Source organism: Saimiri boliviensis, chromosome 6, assembly GCF_048565385.1.
Source record: "Saimiri boliviensis isolate mSaiBol1 chromosome 6, mSaiBol1.pri, whole genome shotgun sequence".
Taxonomy (NCBI): Eukaryota; Metazoa; Chordata; class Mammalia; order Primates; family Cebidae; genus Saimiri; species Saimiri boliviensis.
The window spans coordinates 120898292-120914743 of record NC_133454.1 but is presented as its reverse complement, the minus strand read 5'-3'; the positions used below and the strand labels follow the sequence as shown (position 1 = coordinate 120914743).

Here is a 16452-nt window from a genome sequence, read left to right as displayed (position 1 = left end):
AGGCCAAGGCGGGTGGATCAGCTGAGGTCAGGAGTTTGAGACCAGCCTAGCCAACATGATGAAACCCCGTCTCTACTAAAAATACAAAAAATTAACTGGGTGTGGTGGCGCATGCCTGTAGTCCCAGCTACTCGGGAGGCTGAGGTAGGAGAATCACTTGAACCCGGGAGGCGGAGGTTGCAGTGAGCCAAGATGGTGCCAGGCTGAGTGACAGAGCAAGACTCTGTCTCAAACAAAAATAATAACAATAATAATAAAGTCAACTTAAGAATGTGAAAAAAAAAAAAAAAAAAAGAAACAGACCATGGGTTACTGAGGCAGAAGGCTGGCTGAGGCAGAAGGCTGGCACATGTGGAGGCTGCAGTTGGAGCCAGGCTGTCTGAACACAGCATTCATGGACCCAGTGCTTTGATTCTCCTCCACTCAGAGACAGGGGCCCTACCCTTGCCCTGCGCTCCCCTGCAAACCCATGCTCACTACTTCCCCTGTGAGCGTGTGTCCCTGGGGGCTGCCGTGGGTCTGGCTGGGCGGGTGGCTGCCTGGAACCTTTGGTCAAAGCCAGGCCCAAGGTTCAGCCCTGGGTCAGGCCCCTGGTGTGGACTCCTCAGAGAGAGGAGGGGGAGGGTCTGGGAGGAGGAGTTCGGGCTCCAGGAGGCTTGGAAAGGGGGGAGCTGAGGTGCCACATCTGAGCCACCGGCCAACTCCCATGGCCACGGGACATGTCAGTCGGATGCGTGACTGCATGGGGGCTGGCGCGGTGAAGGGCGTTTAGGGGCCCGGCGTGTGTGCCCGGGTTCCAGGTGTTCCCGTGAAGGTAAACAGTCATGGCCTCCAGTCCTGCCGCCTCCCGTCCACTCTCCACACAGCCCTGAGATTTTTCTAACACTTACGTCAGCCCTCATCACTTCCCGGCTTAGAAGCTTCGAGGCTGCCCACTGCCTTAGAACAAAGCCCAGGAATCGCCCCTCGGCCTGACCCTATCCTCCCCACCCTCACCTGCCCACGCATAGCCGGTCACCCAGCCCATCCCATGCCAGGCCGGCATCCAACACCTCCCAGGCTATGGCCACGGCCCGGATCCCTGCCTGCCCCAGGCCTCCGCATCCCCCCACTCCCTGCCCTCACTCACCCTGGGGCATAGGGAGCCTTGGGCTCCGCCTTGATGGGGGGCCCGGCGCCCCCTGGGTAGGGCTTGGGGGCAGCGCCCATGCCGTTGTTGTTGTTGCAGTTCAGGGGGGCGCCGTAGCTCGGGGGTGGGAGGGGACCATGGCGCCCCGGGGAGGGTCCACCACCATGGGGGCTCAGGTGGTGGACCCCGCTGGAGCCGGGCATCGTGGGCTGCCCGTGGGAGTAGGAGGCCGAGCTGGCTGGAGCAGAGATGTCAGGGAAGCAGCTGCGGGGAAGGGGGGCTGCTCAGCTCCAGCCAGGACCCCAGACCCAGCAGGGAAGCAGCCACCCCCTCCCTGCAGGGAACTGTGGCGATTTCAGAGGAGTCAGTGGCTGGGAAGGGACGAGGAGTGGCTTTCAGAGATGGGACTATGGAAGACCCCAGTTCCGGCCCTCAGACCTCCCAGGTGACAGAAGGGAGGTGAGGAGCTAAGGGCTGGGCGGGTGCAGGCCAGGCGACGGGGCCACTCACAGGTCAGAGGCATCCTCCTTGCTGATGTATTCCTCCAGGATGCTGGTGTCTATGTTGGAGGGCTCCAGGGCACCGTTGATGTCGTGGCCTGCGGGGCAGAAGAGGTGGGCTAGGGAAGGGGCTCAGTTCCCTGCAGACCCTGGATGACAGGGCCCAGCCCTCCATCCCTGCCCAGGCTGGCCCTCCAAAACAGACGCCCCTGCTCCTTCCCATCGGGTATCCATGTGGGGTGGGCTTCCTTTCCAGGAAGCACTGATAATGTCCCCACCCTGCCACAAGGCCACCTTCAGTCTGGGAGGAGGGCAGGGGCCCAGAGCATGGGTCTGGGTACAGAGAGGCCAATCCTGCTCCTCCATGCCCCTTTCTAGCTGCGTGACAGGGAGCAAGTCCTTTCTGCTCATCTGTCAAATGGAGTCACTCTCCGTCTGTCTTCTGGGGTACTGTGAGGCACAAATGAGGTGCTTACTAAGTCGAGAGCCCCATGGGTGGTCCACTGCCCTCGATAGGGTGGCTTGAACCCAACAGGCACTGTCCTGCCTTGTCCTCCAGGGGTCAGTTCCAGAGGGCCCAGCTCCAGGCATGCGGAAGCACAAAGCCTGGCTGAGTGGGACCATATATCCTGGGGGCCCACAGGGCTGGGGGAGCCTCCTGCACCCAGGCCTGGCTGCAGGGGGAGTGGGGATCAGAATCAGGAAAGCCCCCCCCCCCACATCCTCACTGGATATGCCCATCACCCTCTGGGTCACAGGCTGGGGTACTTAGCCCCCTTTTTCCAGAGGAGGCAGAGGCCTAGAGAGAGAAGGGCTTGCCTCAGCCACCCAGCAGAGAATGATGGCTGCCAGAGCTCCACTCCTCTGCCGGCCGCACTCTCCTGGGCCCTTGGCGCTGGCCCCGGCCCCATCAAGGGGAGGAGCCCCTGGAGGAAAGGCAGCCAGAGCTCTTGGGCATCAAGAGGAAGGACAGGGGAGGTGCCGGCCTTTCGCCTCCCTGGGTCACCTTGCGGGGGGAGCCAGAGGGCAGGGTGATAAGGGGGCTGACGTGGGAGATGCGTCAACCCCGATAGTGGAGGACAGCCTCACCCACACTGCTGACCTGGGCTGGCCAGCACCACTGAGGCAGGAGGGCCCCTCCCACAGGCCGCTGGAGCCTAAGTCTGGGGTCTGCCCTCTCCTGTTGAGCTCAGACAGGCCCAGGAACAAATCCTGTCTCAGCCGCTCCCTGCTGTATGACCTTGGGCAGGTCACAAGCCCTCCCTGAGCCTCAGTCTCCTCATTCGTGCAATGGGGACATGTCCTGCTGTCGCTTCACAGTGCTGTTTTGAGTATGAAACAAGATTCGGTCTGTGAAGTGCCGGCCACACAGTGGGTGCTCAGCGGTCGCCACAGCCGTCTCACTTCCCAGCCCCAGAGCCCTAGGGTCCCCGGGAGCCCCCTGCCCAGGCCCCTCCTTGGCCCCAGCCGGCATTTCAAGAATGCTGAGCCCCGCTTAGGTGATTAATGAGCGGCTAAGCCCTCCTAGGAGTCACGCGCTGCCTGCAACAGGCCAGGGCCCTCCTGCTGACCCCCACCCCTGGCTTGCCCAGCTAGGAACAAGGGACACCCACCACGTAGCGCCAGTGGCCGTCCAGGGCAGTGCAGCCAGGGCAAGAGCAGCTTCCCAAGCTGGGCGTGGCCAGCCCTCGTGCCTAGGTTCCCGGACCCCGCCTCTGCTCAGGCCCCACCCTGCCTTTCCCAGAAACCACGGGCCCCATTTATTGAGTCCCTACTGTGTGCCAGGCACTTTGTGAGTCTAGTACATTAATAATCACAGGAATTTCTTTTCTTTTGAGACGGAGTCTTGCTCTGTCACCTAGGCTGGAGTGAGTCGGCGCAATCTAGGCTCACTGCAACCTCCGCCTCCCAGTTCCAGGGATTCTCCTGCCTCAGCATCCCGAGTAGCTGGGATTCCAGGCACCCGCCACCACGCCCAGCTAATTTCTTGCATTTTTAGTAGAGACGGGGTTTCACCAAGTTGGCCAGGCTGGTTTTGAACTCCTGACCTCGGGTATCTGCCCGCCTCAGCCTCCCAAAGTGCTGGGATTACAGGCCTAATCACAGGAGTGCCTTCTGTGCAAGGCATCGTGCAGGCTCTTCACCTGCAGCGTGTTACTCAATTCTCACAGCCAGAATGGTGACCATGACAGAGGCAGTGACGTGACCGAGGCTTATACTAAGTATCTCCCGGTGCTTCTCAACTCCTCACGGTGATGACAGTGACAGTGGCAGTGACAGTGGCTGTCACTTGATGTCTTCCCCTTGATGCCCAAGAGTCCTGGCTGCTTTCTTGCAGTTTTCCCTCTCTCAACCGTGGGGATGGTGATAACAACACCACTGTTCAGAGAGGTGACATGATCACCATCCCTTCTGTTCAGAGAGGTCAAGTCTCTTACCCAAGGCAACACAGCAAGGAGGATTCCAACCAGGTGCAGGGGTCTGACTCCAAGGGGGAAGGTGTGGCTGGTGGTCGCTGTGCCTTCCCCACACCACCCGGTGCATCGCCCCCACCCTGGCCGCTGAAGCTGCAAGTTTTTAAGCCTGAACTTGGAATTTACAGTGAATGATGGGCTGAGGCAGGCATGGTGTTGCTATTTATAATAGGCCCAGCCCCCTCCTCTCCTGGCCAGGAGCACTCCTAATCGCCCCTAATCCTCCTACCCACCTCCCTCAGGATAGGGGGCCTCAGGCAGAGGCATCCTGGGAGACCCTAACGAGAACCAGATGTGCTTTGGGGGAGGAGGGACCCTCCCGTGCCAGGGTCTGGGCGGCCGGAGGACGGAGGAAGGAGGTGGGAGGAGGGAGCCGATGGGGCAGTGTTAGGGAGGGCCAGTGGGTGGGGGAGAAGTTTGAGGGTTGGGGGCTCGGAGGGCCTCCTGAGGAACGCTGACCCCACACCTTCTCCTGGAAGCCCCGGAGGCTGCCTCGTCTCTTCCCCACGCCGCTCGGCCCCCAGCCCGCCCACGAACCACGCTGGAGATTTCTAACAGACATTCCAGGAGGACAAGCTGAGGGTGGGGGCTTGCCAAAGCCCAGGGATTGCTGAGGCTGAGGGCAGAGCCCCCAAGAACCCCGGACAGGGGTAGGGTCCCATGGGCACACTCTTGGGAGCACCCCTCCCTAGTGCTCCCCAAAGATCCCCAGAACATCACTGGAGCCCGACCGGGGGCACCTGCCAGGCGGAAAGCGGAACGCAGGCCACATGCTCATTCTGATCCTCAAGACCTCTCTGAGAGAAGGGAAGCCCGGCCTGCCAGAGGCTACCCAGGGCCCAGCAACCCGAACGCAGCAGCATGAGCTCACAAAGCAGCATCTCTGTCCTCGCCTCCTCTAACCCTTCGGCAGCTTCCCACTGCTTGGGAGAAATGCGGAGCCCTCTGTAGTCCAAGGCCTGGCATGGTCCCCTGCCTGCCCCCACAGCCTTCTCTCCTTCCCCAGGCCCCCTTCCTTCACTCCTCCCCCTGCTTAGCTCCTGCCTCCTTTCCATCCTTCGCCCCACGTCAGGGCCTTGGCGCATGCTGTTCGGAGCTGTTTCCTAAGGCCGAGAAAGCCGGGTCCTATTCACGCTTTAGGTTTTGGCTTAAATGTAAGTTCCCCCAAGAAGCCGTCTCTGACTCTGCCATTCTCTTTAGCAGGGGATGGAGGAGCGGCAGCGGCGCTGTGATTCCTCATCAGCTCTTTACCCTCCCACCTCCACACACCTCACCGGGCAGCATGGGTGTCTGCCGCCCACCCACCACCCACAGCTCACTCACCCCGTGGCCACTCTGTGCCCAGCCCCGTGCCACGCACTTTACATGGCTCATATTGAATTCTCATCCCAACCCTATGAGGTAGGTGATTTTCTTTTTTCTTCATTTTACAGACGAGGAAACAGAGGCTCAGAAAGGATGGGTGCGTGCCTGTAGCTTGCAGGGGCAGATGCTGGGCTATGAGGGCTGCCCTATTCTGTCTCTCTGGGATATAGTATCCCCGCACACGGCAGGCACCCAGGAAACGTTTGCGGAGTAGATGAGCCAAGTGGTCACCGAGGAACCTCGGCCAGGCCATGCTGTGGCCAGGGCCGGGGCTAGCCAGGGCCCCTCCAGGTTCCGCCCCTGCCCTGCTGAGCTGTGCACCTCAGCTGTTCCTCATTAATTAGGCCCTTTATTACCTGCCTGGAACAGGAGCCAGACACTGCCCCTTCCCAGGCAGGCTGCGATCCCAACTATAGGAAGGCAGCTCCCTCCCCTCCCTCTTCTCTCCTCCTCCCTTTAAGGCCACCCAGCTGTCCAGAAAAGGAACAGAGGGCACCCAAACCAGGTGCAGGATGAGAGCGAGCAGGGGCCCAGGTGGTCCCTCCACCCAGGACCCTCCCTTTTGCCCCTCCTCGTGCTCATGATCCCCCCCACCCACCAGCTGTGGCCTCTGGCTGAGTCTCGGCCATTGTCCCGGGGAACGGGGGAGGGTGGGGACACGGCACAGTGGGAGGCTTGTGCCCTGCCCACCCCCTCCCCTGGCCCGTCAATGGGGCACTTGTCAATTCATGCCCCAAACATGGCGGAAATCCCGTCAGCCACGTGGCTGTGGGTAGGGTGGGCTGGGGCCCGAGGATGCTGGCCAGGCCTGGTCGACCTGAACCTGGGGTACAGAGGGCACCAGGGCCCAGGCCGGTTCCCAAGGACTCCAGGTGCTCTGAGTGTCCACTTGGGGCATCTGAACCTGAGGGATGCCCTAGCTCCAGGCCGCAGCTGAGGGCCAGGGTGGTAGTGGAGACAGCCCACCTGGACATTACCATGATGCACAGAGAGATCCCCAGACTCAAAGAGGCCTGGCTTCTAATGTGAACCCCACTTCATGGCTCTGACCCTCAGCAAGTGACCTGAGCCCTGGCCTCCTCCGCCATCAGATGGAGCATGAATCCCTGCGATGGAGTGAGCCTTAAGCCAGGAGACCCCCAGGAGGCCATTCCTCAGTCAGTGTCAACCAACCTGTTTCCATCTCCCCTGGGACTACCATCTCCTTCCTGCCCTCGAGCCTCTGCCCAGGCCGTCCCCTCCCCCGAGGCCACTCCGGAGCCTCCGAGGGGCCTTGGCTTTCTCCTAAGTCCCTGCGACGCAAGGCCAGCACTCAGCTGCTACTCTTTTTTTTTTGAGATGGAGTCTTGCTCTGTCACCCAGGCTGGAGTGCAGTGGCAAAATCTTGGCTCACTGCAACCTCTGCCTCCCAGGTTCAAGCAATTCTCCTGCCTCAGCCTCCCGAGTAGCTGGGATTACAGGTTTGTACCACCACATTTGGCTAATTTTTGTGTGTGGTTTGTTTTTTTTTTTTTTTTTTTTTTTTTTTTTTTTTTTTTTTTTTTGAGACGGAGTTTCGCTCTTGTTACCCAGGCTGGAGTGCAATGGCGCGATCTCGGCTCACCGCAACCTCCGCCTCCTAGGCTCAGGCAATTCTCCTGCCTCAGCCTCCTAAGTAGCTGGGATTACAGGCATGCGCCACCATGCCCAGCTAATGTTTTGTATTTTTAGTAGAGACGGGGTTTCACCATGTTGACCAGGATGGTCTCGATCTCTCGACCTCGTGATCCATCCGCCTCAGCCTCCCAAAGTGCTGGGATTACAGGCTTGAGCCATCGAGCCCGGCTAATTTTTGTGTTTTTTTTAATAGAGATGGGGTTTCACCATGTTGGCCAGGCTGGTCTCGAACTCCTGACCTCAGGTGATCCGTCAGTCTCAGCCTCCCAAAGTGCTGGGATTACAGGTGTGAGTCACTGCACCTGACCCCTGCTGCTATTTCTTACACATGCACAGCACAGTCCGGTCTCCGAGCCTCGGCCCCAGCCATCCCTTCCAGTGGGTCGGCCTTCTGTGACTGCCTCCTGGCCTGCCCAGGCAGGCCCTCCCCTTCCCCACAGTCACAGAGGGCCCCCAGTGTTATGGCTCATCGCCCAGCCAGTTTCTATGGGGGCAAGGCACAGTGGGCCTCACCTCCTTTGGTTTGGACTTTCTGTCTTTATTAATATAATCTATAACTGCTAGCTGCCTCTGCTTCAGGTTCAACTTGTAACTAGAGCCTTCTTAGTCAAAATGCCTTCAGGTCAGATGCTTGCTTGGACAAGCAACCCTTTGCCTCTCTGCATCAAATCCTCAAAGACCTCTCTCCCTTTTCTTTTTCTTTCTTTTTTTTTTTTTTAAGGCAAAGTTTCACTCTATTGCCCAGGCTGGAGTGCAGTGGCACAATCTCAGCTCACAGCAACCTCCACCTCCTGAATTCAAGCGATTCTCCCACCTCAGCCTCCTGAGAAGCTGGGATTACAGGTGTCTGCCACCACACCTGGCTAATTGTTGTATTTTTAGTAGAGATGGGGTCATGTTGGCCAGCCTGGTCTCGAACTCCTGACCTCAGGTGATCTATCTGCCTCGGCCTTTCAAAGTGCTGGGATTACAGGTGTGAGCCACTGCACCCAATTAGAAAACCCTCTTTTCTAGGAGACCTAGAATCCCTTTTTTTTTTTTTTTCCTGGAGATGGAGTCTTGCTCTGCCGCCAAGGCTGGAGTGCAATAGCCTGATCTCGGCTCACTGCAACCTCTGCCTCCCGGGTTCAGTGATTCTCCTGCTTCAGCCTCCCAAGTAGCCAGGATTAGAGGCACGTGCCACTATAACCAGCTAATTTTTTTGTATTTTTGGTTTCACCATGTTGGCCAGGCTGGTCTTGATTTCCTGACCTCGTGATCCGCCCGCCTTGGCCTCCCAAAGTGCTGGGATTACAGGCTTGGCGAGAGCCAGAATCTACAGCCACCCTTGACTATGGCTCCATGCATGCAAGTCCCCATGAAGCTGCCACTCTGTCCTCAGGTCCACACAAGGCTGAACTCACAGCCCCAAGATGCTCCAAAGCCAGCAGCTTCGGTCCAACAGCACTGAGGCCAGTGGCTGCTACGTGTTCCTACTCTTTCCCACAGGGACCAGAGCGGGCAGGCCACGAGGTGCCACGTAGAGACCCTGCAGCTTGGGGTGGGCACAGGTCTCCACCAGGGTCACGTGTGCCCATTTGTGCCTGCGCGTCATCGTGGCCCCATGCAGGGATACTGCAACACACACACACACACGCACACACACAGACGTACATAAGGGAACACCCCACAGTCAGGTATCCACATGTGCATGATCACATACCACACACCCCCTGCTCACACATACACAGTACTAACACACAGTGGCATGCCACACACACACGCACACATGTGCACACCAGCATTCACCTGTGCCCCTTCATTCATTCGGCAGTTATTTACTGAGCACCTGTTATGTGTCAGGCAAGCATAGCGCACAGTGGTGAGCAAAAGAGACCACAGCCCTGCTGGAATGGAGGGCAGGCATTCTAGGGAGCAGAGTCAGATGACAAGAGCAGTAAAATGTCTAGCACTTTAGACGGTTCCAGATGGTGAGGACAGCCAGTGCACAAGCCCTGAGGTATGAGCATGGCCGTGCGTGTTCACATCTCTGCACTCTTCACAGGCATGTGTGCCGGGACACGTGTGTACACAAATGCTCACTGACCGACGGCAAGCCCAGGCCTACAGGCATGGCGGCGCGTGTGTGGGTTAGCTTAGCGGCCACCCAGGAAGAGCTCCCGCCTCCGCCTCTTCCCTCCAAGTCCCTCTCTACCTGCTGTCAGACCCTCCCGAAGCAGCTCGGGCTGGAGCCAGACCCCACTGGGTGAACTCAGTGTCACAGGCGCAACTCCCCACCCTAAAGGCAGCCCCCCACCTCCAAGCTAGCAGAGCAGGCGATGGGAATTTCCTTCCCCCAGCCACAGAGGGAGAAGAGAGGGGAGTGAGGGAGGCTGGAGGGACCTAGGAGAGACAGGGGCTCCACAGAGGAGACAGAGGATGTGGGGGCACTCCAGGGGCTGCAGGGACCCGGGTCAGCTGGAGGGAGAACTTCCCTCACGATGTGACCTGCGGCACAGGGAGCCCCTCCATAATCCAGGCTGGTGGGGGGGGGGCTCCAGACCCAACTATACTCCCCACCCGAGTGCTTTGCCCCTCCCCCTCTCACTCCAGGCCTTGGCACTGGTGGAGTCTAACTGCTCAACATCACGAAACCTTGACCATGTGAGTGAGGGCTCTGAGGTCTAGAGAGGTCAAGGAGGCTGCACAGACATCATCTGGCCTGGCCACCCATGCTGGAGCCACCCCTCAGCCTGCCAGGAGGAGAGGCCCCTTCCCTGCCCACCCTAGGCTGGCACTCAGCTGGGACCCAGGCTCCCGTCCCGGCTCTGATGCGGCCACCCTGAGTTGAGCTGACACATCATTGACTTCCTCTCCTGCCCACTCCTCAGAAATAGGACATCACCCTCCCTTCCACTGCTCCCCAGGACTCCAGGAAGACAACATGCAAAGAGCTGTGGCCTGGGTGCGGCAGATGAGGCCACAATACAGTCAAGTCCCCTCCCCCTCAATGGCAGCAAGAACCTGATCCAAATCTTGGAAGGGGAGGGTGGGGCAGGCCCACTGGATGTGCCAGGGACCAGGACCAGGCATCTGGGCCACATCGGGTCAGAGCTGTCATGGTGCAAGCCCTAGCACAGAACCACAGAACATGCTCAACAAGCCCTGTAAGCTTAGGGGCAGTGATCTACCCTAGGGCGCAGGGCACGTGCCAGGGGCCGATGGCGTGTTCACCAGGCCAGGCACTATCTCACCTAATCACCGCAGAAACCCTAGGATGGAGGCCCTGCTATTACAACTGCATGCCCATTTTACAGATGAGAAAGTGGAGGCACAGCGGTGCCCTGATACAGCCAAGAGAAGGACTGTGGGTAAGCAGCAGAGCTAGGAACAGACCCTAGCTGTCCCCGCTGGCGAATGCACAAAACCGTTACATCCTCTCATCCCCAGACCCAGCCAAGAGGTACCCGCATCCCGTGGTAGCAGAGGCTGAAGGCCTAGAGATAGGAGAGGAGGCCACCACATATCCCAGCACCCAAGGCAATGAGAGAAACTGAGGGCCAGGAGGGTGCTATGTCCATGAGGAGGAAGGTGGGAAGGTAAGGCAGGCTGCCTGGGCAGGGCGGGGCCACCCGGTTAATGATTCAGTTAATAATTTCTGCTCCCAGTTCCTTATCAAGGAGGGCAAAGTCCAAGGGCAGTAGCCAATCAGCAGCCCTGCTGGGCTGTTACCCAGAAACCTCTGCTGCCAGGGCCCTCCCATCTGTAACCCCTTGGGATTGGGAAGTGGGGGGCCAGGCCCCCAAGGAAAAGGACATTTTGCCCTCAAATGCCTTCCCTGGCTCTACCTAAGACCCCAAGGAGCACTCTGTCCAGCCTTCCAGACTCAGGAGAGACCCTGAGGCCCAAGGGTGGGTAACTGCCAGCTTCTCAGCCCTGCACTGACCCCAGGCCCTCCAGAGAGGTACTTTCTGGGGTTCGTCCCCCGCCCCCGCCGCCTCTGCTCACATACCATTGTTGTCTCTGTTGACCCTGAGAACACTTCCTGCCCACTCCCCCACCCTGCCCTGCACTGGGTGCTGGGTACATGAGGATGAGTCAGACCCCCTACTACCGTTTCCTCTCCTGCCTGGGCTCAGGGCCTGGAGCAAGTCTGGCAAGCAGCTCCATGCCTTGGAGGGTGGGGCAGGAGTCCCGGCGGGGGGTGAGGGGGGGGCTCCGGGTGGGCCCAGGAGGCAGGTCCTCTCCTTGAGAGTCAGGGGTCAGGAAGCTCTGTTCCTGGCCACTTGTCCCATCTACCTACTCCCTCAGTGCTCCAGGGACAGATAGAGACGGACAGGCTGACATGGCCACAGTGCCGCCCCCATCACACGGCACAGCCCAGCTCCAGATTCCTGGCCAGGTGGGTTCCTCTCTTCCAAATCCTCAGGTACTCTCTCCCTGGGACCTTGTCCTGAGGCAGAGATGCTGGCCCCTGACAGGTAGTCCCCCACCCCAAGGCTCTGGTGGCAGAGCAGGCAGCTGGGGACTAAGTGTCCACTCTGGCTAACTCCAGCCAACTCCCTTCTCTCTGAGCCTCAGCCAGCGCCATTCCCCTCCCCTCACCCATCCCACAGCTGGGAAGGGTGGCTTTCAAACCAGTATCCTGGCTCTCCGGAGGCTGTGGTGAGCCCAGCCCTGCTTATCCACTGTACCTGTCCTGTCAGGAGACCATGAGTTTGTTCAATGGCTACAAAATCACACTGGAAGCCGCTGCTCTGGTCCAACCCACTGACTTACCCTGGGAGGGGAATGAGGCCAGAGAAGGAAGTCACCAGTCCAGGCTACCCATCAGGTTCAGAAGGGCTGAAATCCCAGGCCTCCCTCCTCCAGCCCTGGTGGGCTCCAGAGGCCAGGCAGAGGCCCATTAAACTCCAAGCGGTCTTTCCAGCACCTTCCGGAAGGCGACTTTCCTCCATCCTTCAAGGCTCCCTGCACAACGCTTGCTTTCTCGGGGGCACTGGCTGCTCACTCAAGCCTCATGTGCCCCTAGAGTCTGGGGCCAGCAGCTGCCCTCGTGCCATTCATACTCTAAAATGTCCCTGGTTTCCAGGGCTGGGACATGAGGTTCTTCAGAGCTGAGAAAACTTTCTTTGCCACCCTCTCCTGTCTTGCAGCTGAAGAAAAAAGGACCTAGAGAGGGTAAGAGCTCTCTGGGGGTTCCTTGGAGGGCACAGATGGTCACCCCACTCTCAGTGGCCCAGCCTGCCCCGGAACTCTCAGGTTCTGGCCGAATTCTGAGACACTGCCCGTCCCATGCCTGCCCTGGCTCTGGGAGTCCAAGGCCCCAGCCCACGAGTGGATGAGGAGCACACCTGACCCTGGGACCCGGTTTACCTGCTGGGAGCCAGTGCATCCTGCCAGGCGGGTCCCCTCTCTGCAGGCCCTGTGCCCGCCGATCTGGGCTGCCTGGCCTCTCTCTAGGGGATTAGCCAGGCGGTCACGGGGGCCCGGCTGTACCAGCCTCGAGGGGGCCGCCCTGTCCCGGCCTCCCACCCGAGGCCCAAAGCGCCTTAGCCCCCAGCCCACCACTGGCACAGGGCAGGACCCAGCACCTATGCTGGGCGTGCCCAGGGAGGGGCACCGTGTCAGGTGAGGGGGCTCGCTGTGCTCCTGCCCCTTCAATAAAACCCTCTGCCAGTCTCCCAGCCCAGAGCCAAGAGCACAGGGTCCGAGACCCACTGTCCTGAGTGATGATGGAGGCCAACTGCGGACCAGGATGAGAGCTCAGGTGTCCCCAGTCCTGGCCCCAAGTGTGAGCGCACACACGGCTCTCGTGAGCTCAGGAGTGACGCAGCCACCACTCAAAAGCACAGCTTCCGCTCCCTCCACTTCGCACTCACACGCACACGCACACCAGGCCCCGCCACCTCCAGGCCCTCCCTCACACCTACAGGGGGTCCCCCACAGGGGCCTCCCCATCTCAAGTGGCCCAGAGCCCTCAGCACCCACCCACACCTTCCCCCACCGCAGGGGCTGGGAGCCATTTCCAGCCCAGCCCTCCTAGGCGGGCAGCCTCACTCCCTCCCTGCTCCCCACAGACATTCTTGAGTCTCCTCTTATCTCTCTGGAGGGAGCAGCACAGCCTTCCCCCACCAGGCCGCTGCATGGCTAAGCCGTGGCGTCAGCCCCCACCCCTCCACCCATGGCCAGGAGGGAGCCAGGGAGTCCAGGCCAGCCAGGCCCACCCCTCTGCTCTCTGTCGGGGCCCAGGGTTCTGGGGGAGGCAGTGCAGAAGTCAAGGAGCCTGGCTTATGGGTCCTCTAGGTACCTAGCAGGCTCAAGGCACCACAAACAGTAACCCAGGCAAGCACTAACGTCTTGTTCCCTCTTCCCTGAAGGCCTCAAACCTTGCCAGGCCCCTCAAGAGCTCCTAAGGATCAACCATTGTCTGGGGAGAGACAGATGCCGGGTGACCTAAGACCTTCAGATGACCCAAGACCTTCAGATGACCCAGCCAACTCAGGGGTCAACCATTCAATCTAGTCCAAGCCTGAATTCTTGGGGTCTGGGTCTGCAGGGTGTCCAGAACCCTGGAGTGGGACGACTGAGGCTTGGGGGTGCCCCTGCATGGGCTGCTAAGCCAGGAGGCGTGAAGAAGGGTTCCTACCTCCCAAGTCACAGAGGGAGAGAAACTGAGGCACAGAAAGACCTGCTTCTGGCCAGGCGCGATGGCTCACACCTGTAATCCCAGCACTTTGGGAGGCCGAGGCAGGCAGATCACAAGATCAAGGGATCGAGACCATCCTGGTCAACATGGTGAAACTGCATCCCTACTAAAAATACAAAAATGAGCTGGGCGTGTGAGCCTGTAGTCCCAGCTACTTGGGAGGCTGAGGCAGGAGAGTCGCTTGAATCCTGGAGGTGGAAGTTGCAGTGAGCCGAGATCACGCCACTGCACTCCAGTTTGGGCGACAGAGCGAGACTCCATCTCAAAAAAAAAAAAAAAAAAAAAAAAAAAAAAAAGACCTGCTTCTCTCCTCCACAGGACTCCATAGGAATCTGGGGCTTGGAATTTGGACCCTAGTTCCCTGCCCTGAAGCCCTGATAGGGTCACACACGAAAGGAAGGTTCTCAGTGCACCAAGGAGCAGGATGTGGCCTTAGGGACCGGGGACAGGGGGAGGTCAGGCCAGGGGCTGGGCCCTTACATTGGTAGACAGGGGCACAAAAGAGGGCCAGAGGGTCTGGCTAGATGTTCCAGAGATGTTCTGAGAAGCAGAGTGGGCTGGGAGGTGTCAGCCTGCACCTCCCCTCCCCCTCCCACAGCCATCCCATCTCTCCAGAATGCCGCTCCAGGAGGAGTGGCAGCCCTGCAGGAGAGGCAGGGGCTGCCCAGGAAAAGAGGGGGGGTTGGTTAGATGTAGGAGGAGACCTCCAAAACCAATGTAGGGGTGGGGGCAGGAGAAGCTATTATGAGGTGTATGTCAATTCCACCCCAGGGGGAGGGTTCTTCAGGGTCAAAGGGGGGTGAGGTCACTCTTTGAGGGGGCGAGGTCAGAGAGGCACAGCTCTAGGGCTGGGGACATAGTGCTGAGCAGCCTCAGAGGGCTGGAGGAATGCAATTCACAGCACCGGAAGGGTCTGGGAGAGCAGAGGTGGCTGGTGGTGGGGATGTCAGCTTCAAGAAGGTTCCAGTCCTAGGAGAGCATGTGGGGGGGTGTGGGGGACGCGGGGGAGCCCAGCCCCAAACAGGAGAGGAGTCACTAGGAGCAGCATGGTGGAAAGCAGGTGGCAATGTCAAGTGGCAGTGTCCTAAGGGGTCCGGGTCTCCAAGGTGGTCCTACCCTCATGGAAGCACAGTGGGGCCATCCCAGCTCCTGGAAGTCAGGGGGAATGGTGCCAACCTGAAGGGCTCACTGGGGTCTTGGACTCTAGGCGGGGGTCCCAGATTCTGGGAAGCAGGCTGGGGTGTCAGCCTCAAGAAGTATAGAAGGTCCTAGAAGGCACACTGGGGGCCTGGGCCTTGAAGTGGGTGCTTGGGGTTCTGGGGTTCAGGTGAAGCACCGTAGAGGGTCCCCAGACTCGGGAAGTGCGCTGTGGGCGGGAGTGTGGCAATTTAGGGAAAGCTCCAGGTCTTGGAAGGCTCAAAGGAGGTCCGGACCTGGAAGGGGTCACAGCCCCAAGGGAGCTGCGAGTTGAGGAGCAGGGAAGGGGAGCCCAACTCCAGCGGCGGTGGGTGGTAGCCCCCGGGAGTCTGTCTCGGCAGGCTGGTGCCAGCCTGGAGGAGGGTCCCAGCCAGATGAGGCGGAAGAAACACAGTGTGGGACCCCAACCCCCGGGGAGATCGGCCGGGGGTTCCCAGAGCCGGAGTGTCGCCTCCGCCAGCCCGCGGTCTCTCACCTTCGAAGAAGCGCTGCAGCGCCTCCGTCTCGTCCACCACCTCCATGTCCCGCCTGCCCGGCGCGCACTCCGGCCGCGGCCCCGCTACAGCCCGGCCCGGGGGCGCGGCATCGCCGGCGCGGCCCGCGCGACAGTCCCGGCTGGGCTCCTGCTGCGATCCCGCCGGGTCCGCCGCCGCGCTCGCCCCCCGCGCGGCCCTGGCCCGGCCCCTGCCCGCCCCACGCGCCCCACGCGCTCCGCCCGCCGGGTCCAGCGCCCCCTGCCGGTCCGCGCTGCGCCGGGCCCCGCCGCGGGCACCACGCTCCGGGCTCCTGCAGGCGGCGCTTGGCGCAGGGCCGTCCAGGGTCGGGGGGCGCCGGACCGTCCCAGGCTTGCGGGACGCGGAACCTTCCCGGATCGGGGGACGCGGGGCCGTCCAAGGTTTACGCGGCCCGGAGTCGTCTCAAGCCGGGGGAGCGGGGCCATCCCAGGTTTGCGGGGCGCGGGGCCTTCCCGGGTCGGGGGGGTCGGGGGGCAAGGGCTACCTGGCCTCTGTGGGGTCCGGACGGGAAGGGCCTGTCCCCGCCATCCTCGCCTTCGCCTTGGACAGGGCGAGACGTCAGGATTCCGAATCCAAACCTCAGAGGCAGCCCACATCCCTCTCGTTACCTACCACCCCAGCTCAGCAACAATAACGGCCTGCGTTTAGGGAAACGTGTGTTCTGTGCCGGGCCACACAGGCGTTATGTCACGCAGTCCTCACAGGTACCCTAGCAAGGAGATACTGCTGTTACCTGCATTTTACAGTTGGGAAGACTGGGGCTCAATGCATTAAGGACTGCCAGGAAGTCCTATCCTGTGGCTGTGATGACGGAAACGTTCCCTGTGTTGTCCAATATGGTCACTAGCCACAAGTGAGCACTGGAAATGTGCCTATTGAGACTGAGGAACTGATTTTTTTCCATTTTGTTTAATTGTAATTAGTTTCA

The 16452-nt window shown here is 60.1% G+C and overlaps 1 protein-coding gene and 1 long non-coding RNA gene across 9 annotated transcripts in view; one reads left to right on the top strand and one right to left on the bottom strand.

Moving 5' to 3' along the window:
• The window catches only part of MYRF (myelin regulatory factor), a 37000-nt gene extending 21320 nt beyond the window's left edge, over positions 1 to 15680 (bottom strand). For 7 of the 8 annotated variants that reach the window (XM_010335435.3, XM_010335449.3, XM_003920205.4 and 4 more), the window contains exons 1-3: positions 15485 to 15680; positions 1640 to 1727; positions 1130 to 1393 (exon numbers count right to left, since the gene is read on the bottom strand). In XM_010335435.3, coding sequence (XP_010333737.1) covers positions 1130 to 1393; positions 1640 to 1727; positions 15485 to 15530 — 398 coding nt within the window. In that variant the 5' untranslated portion in view covers positions 15531 to 15680. The remainder of the gene's footprint in view (positions 1 to 1129; positions 1394 to 1639; positions 1728 to 15484) is intronic. The other variant, XM_074401583.1, reaches the window with a different exon arrangement.
• On the top strand, positions 10870 to 14259 carry LOC104650828 (uncharacterized). Its single transcript, XR_744422.3, has 3 exons — positions 10870 to 11014; positions 12196 to 12284; positions 13484 to 14259. It is a non-coding gene; the product is annotated as an uncharacterized LOC104650828 (long non-coding RNA).
• Positions 15681 to 16452: the final 772 nt, after the last annotated feature.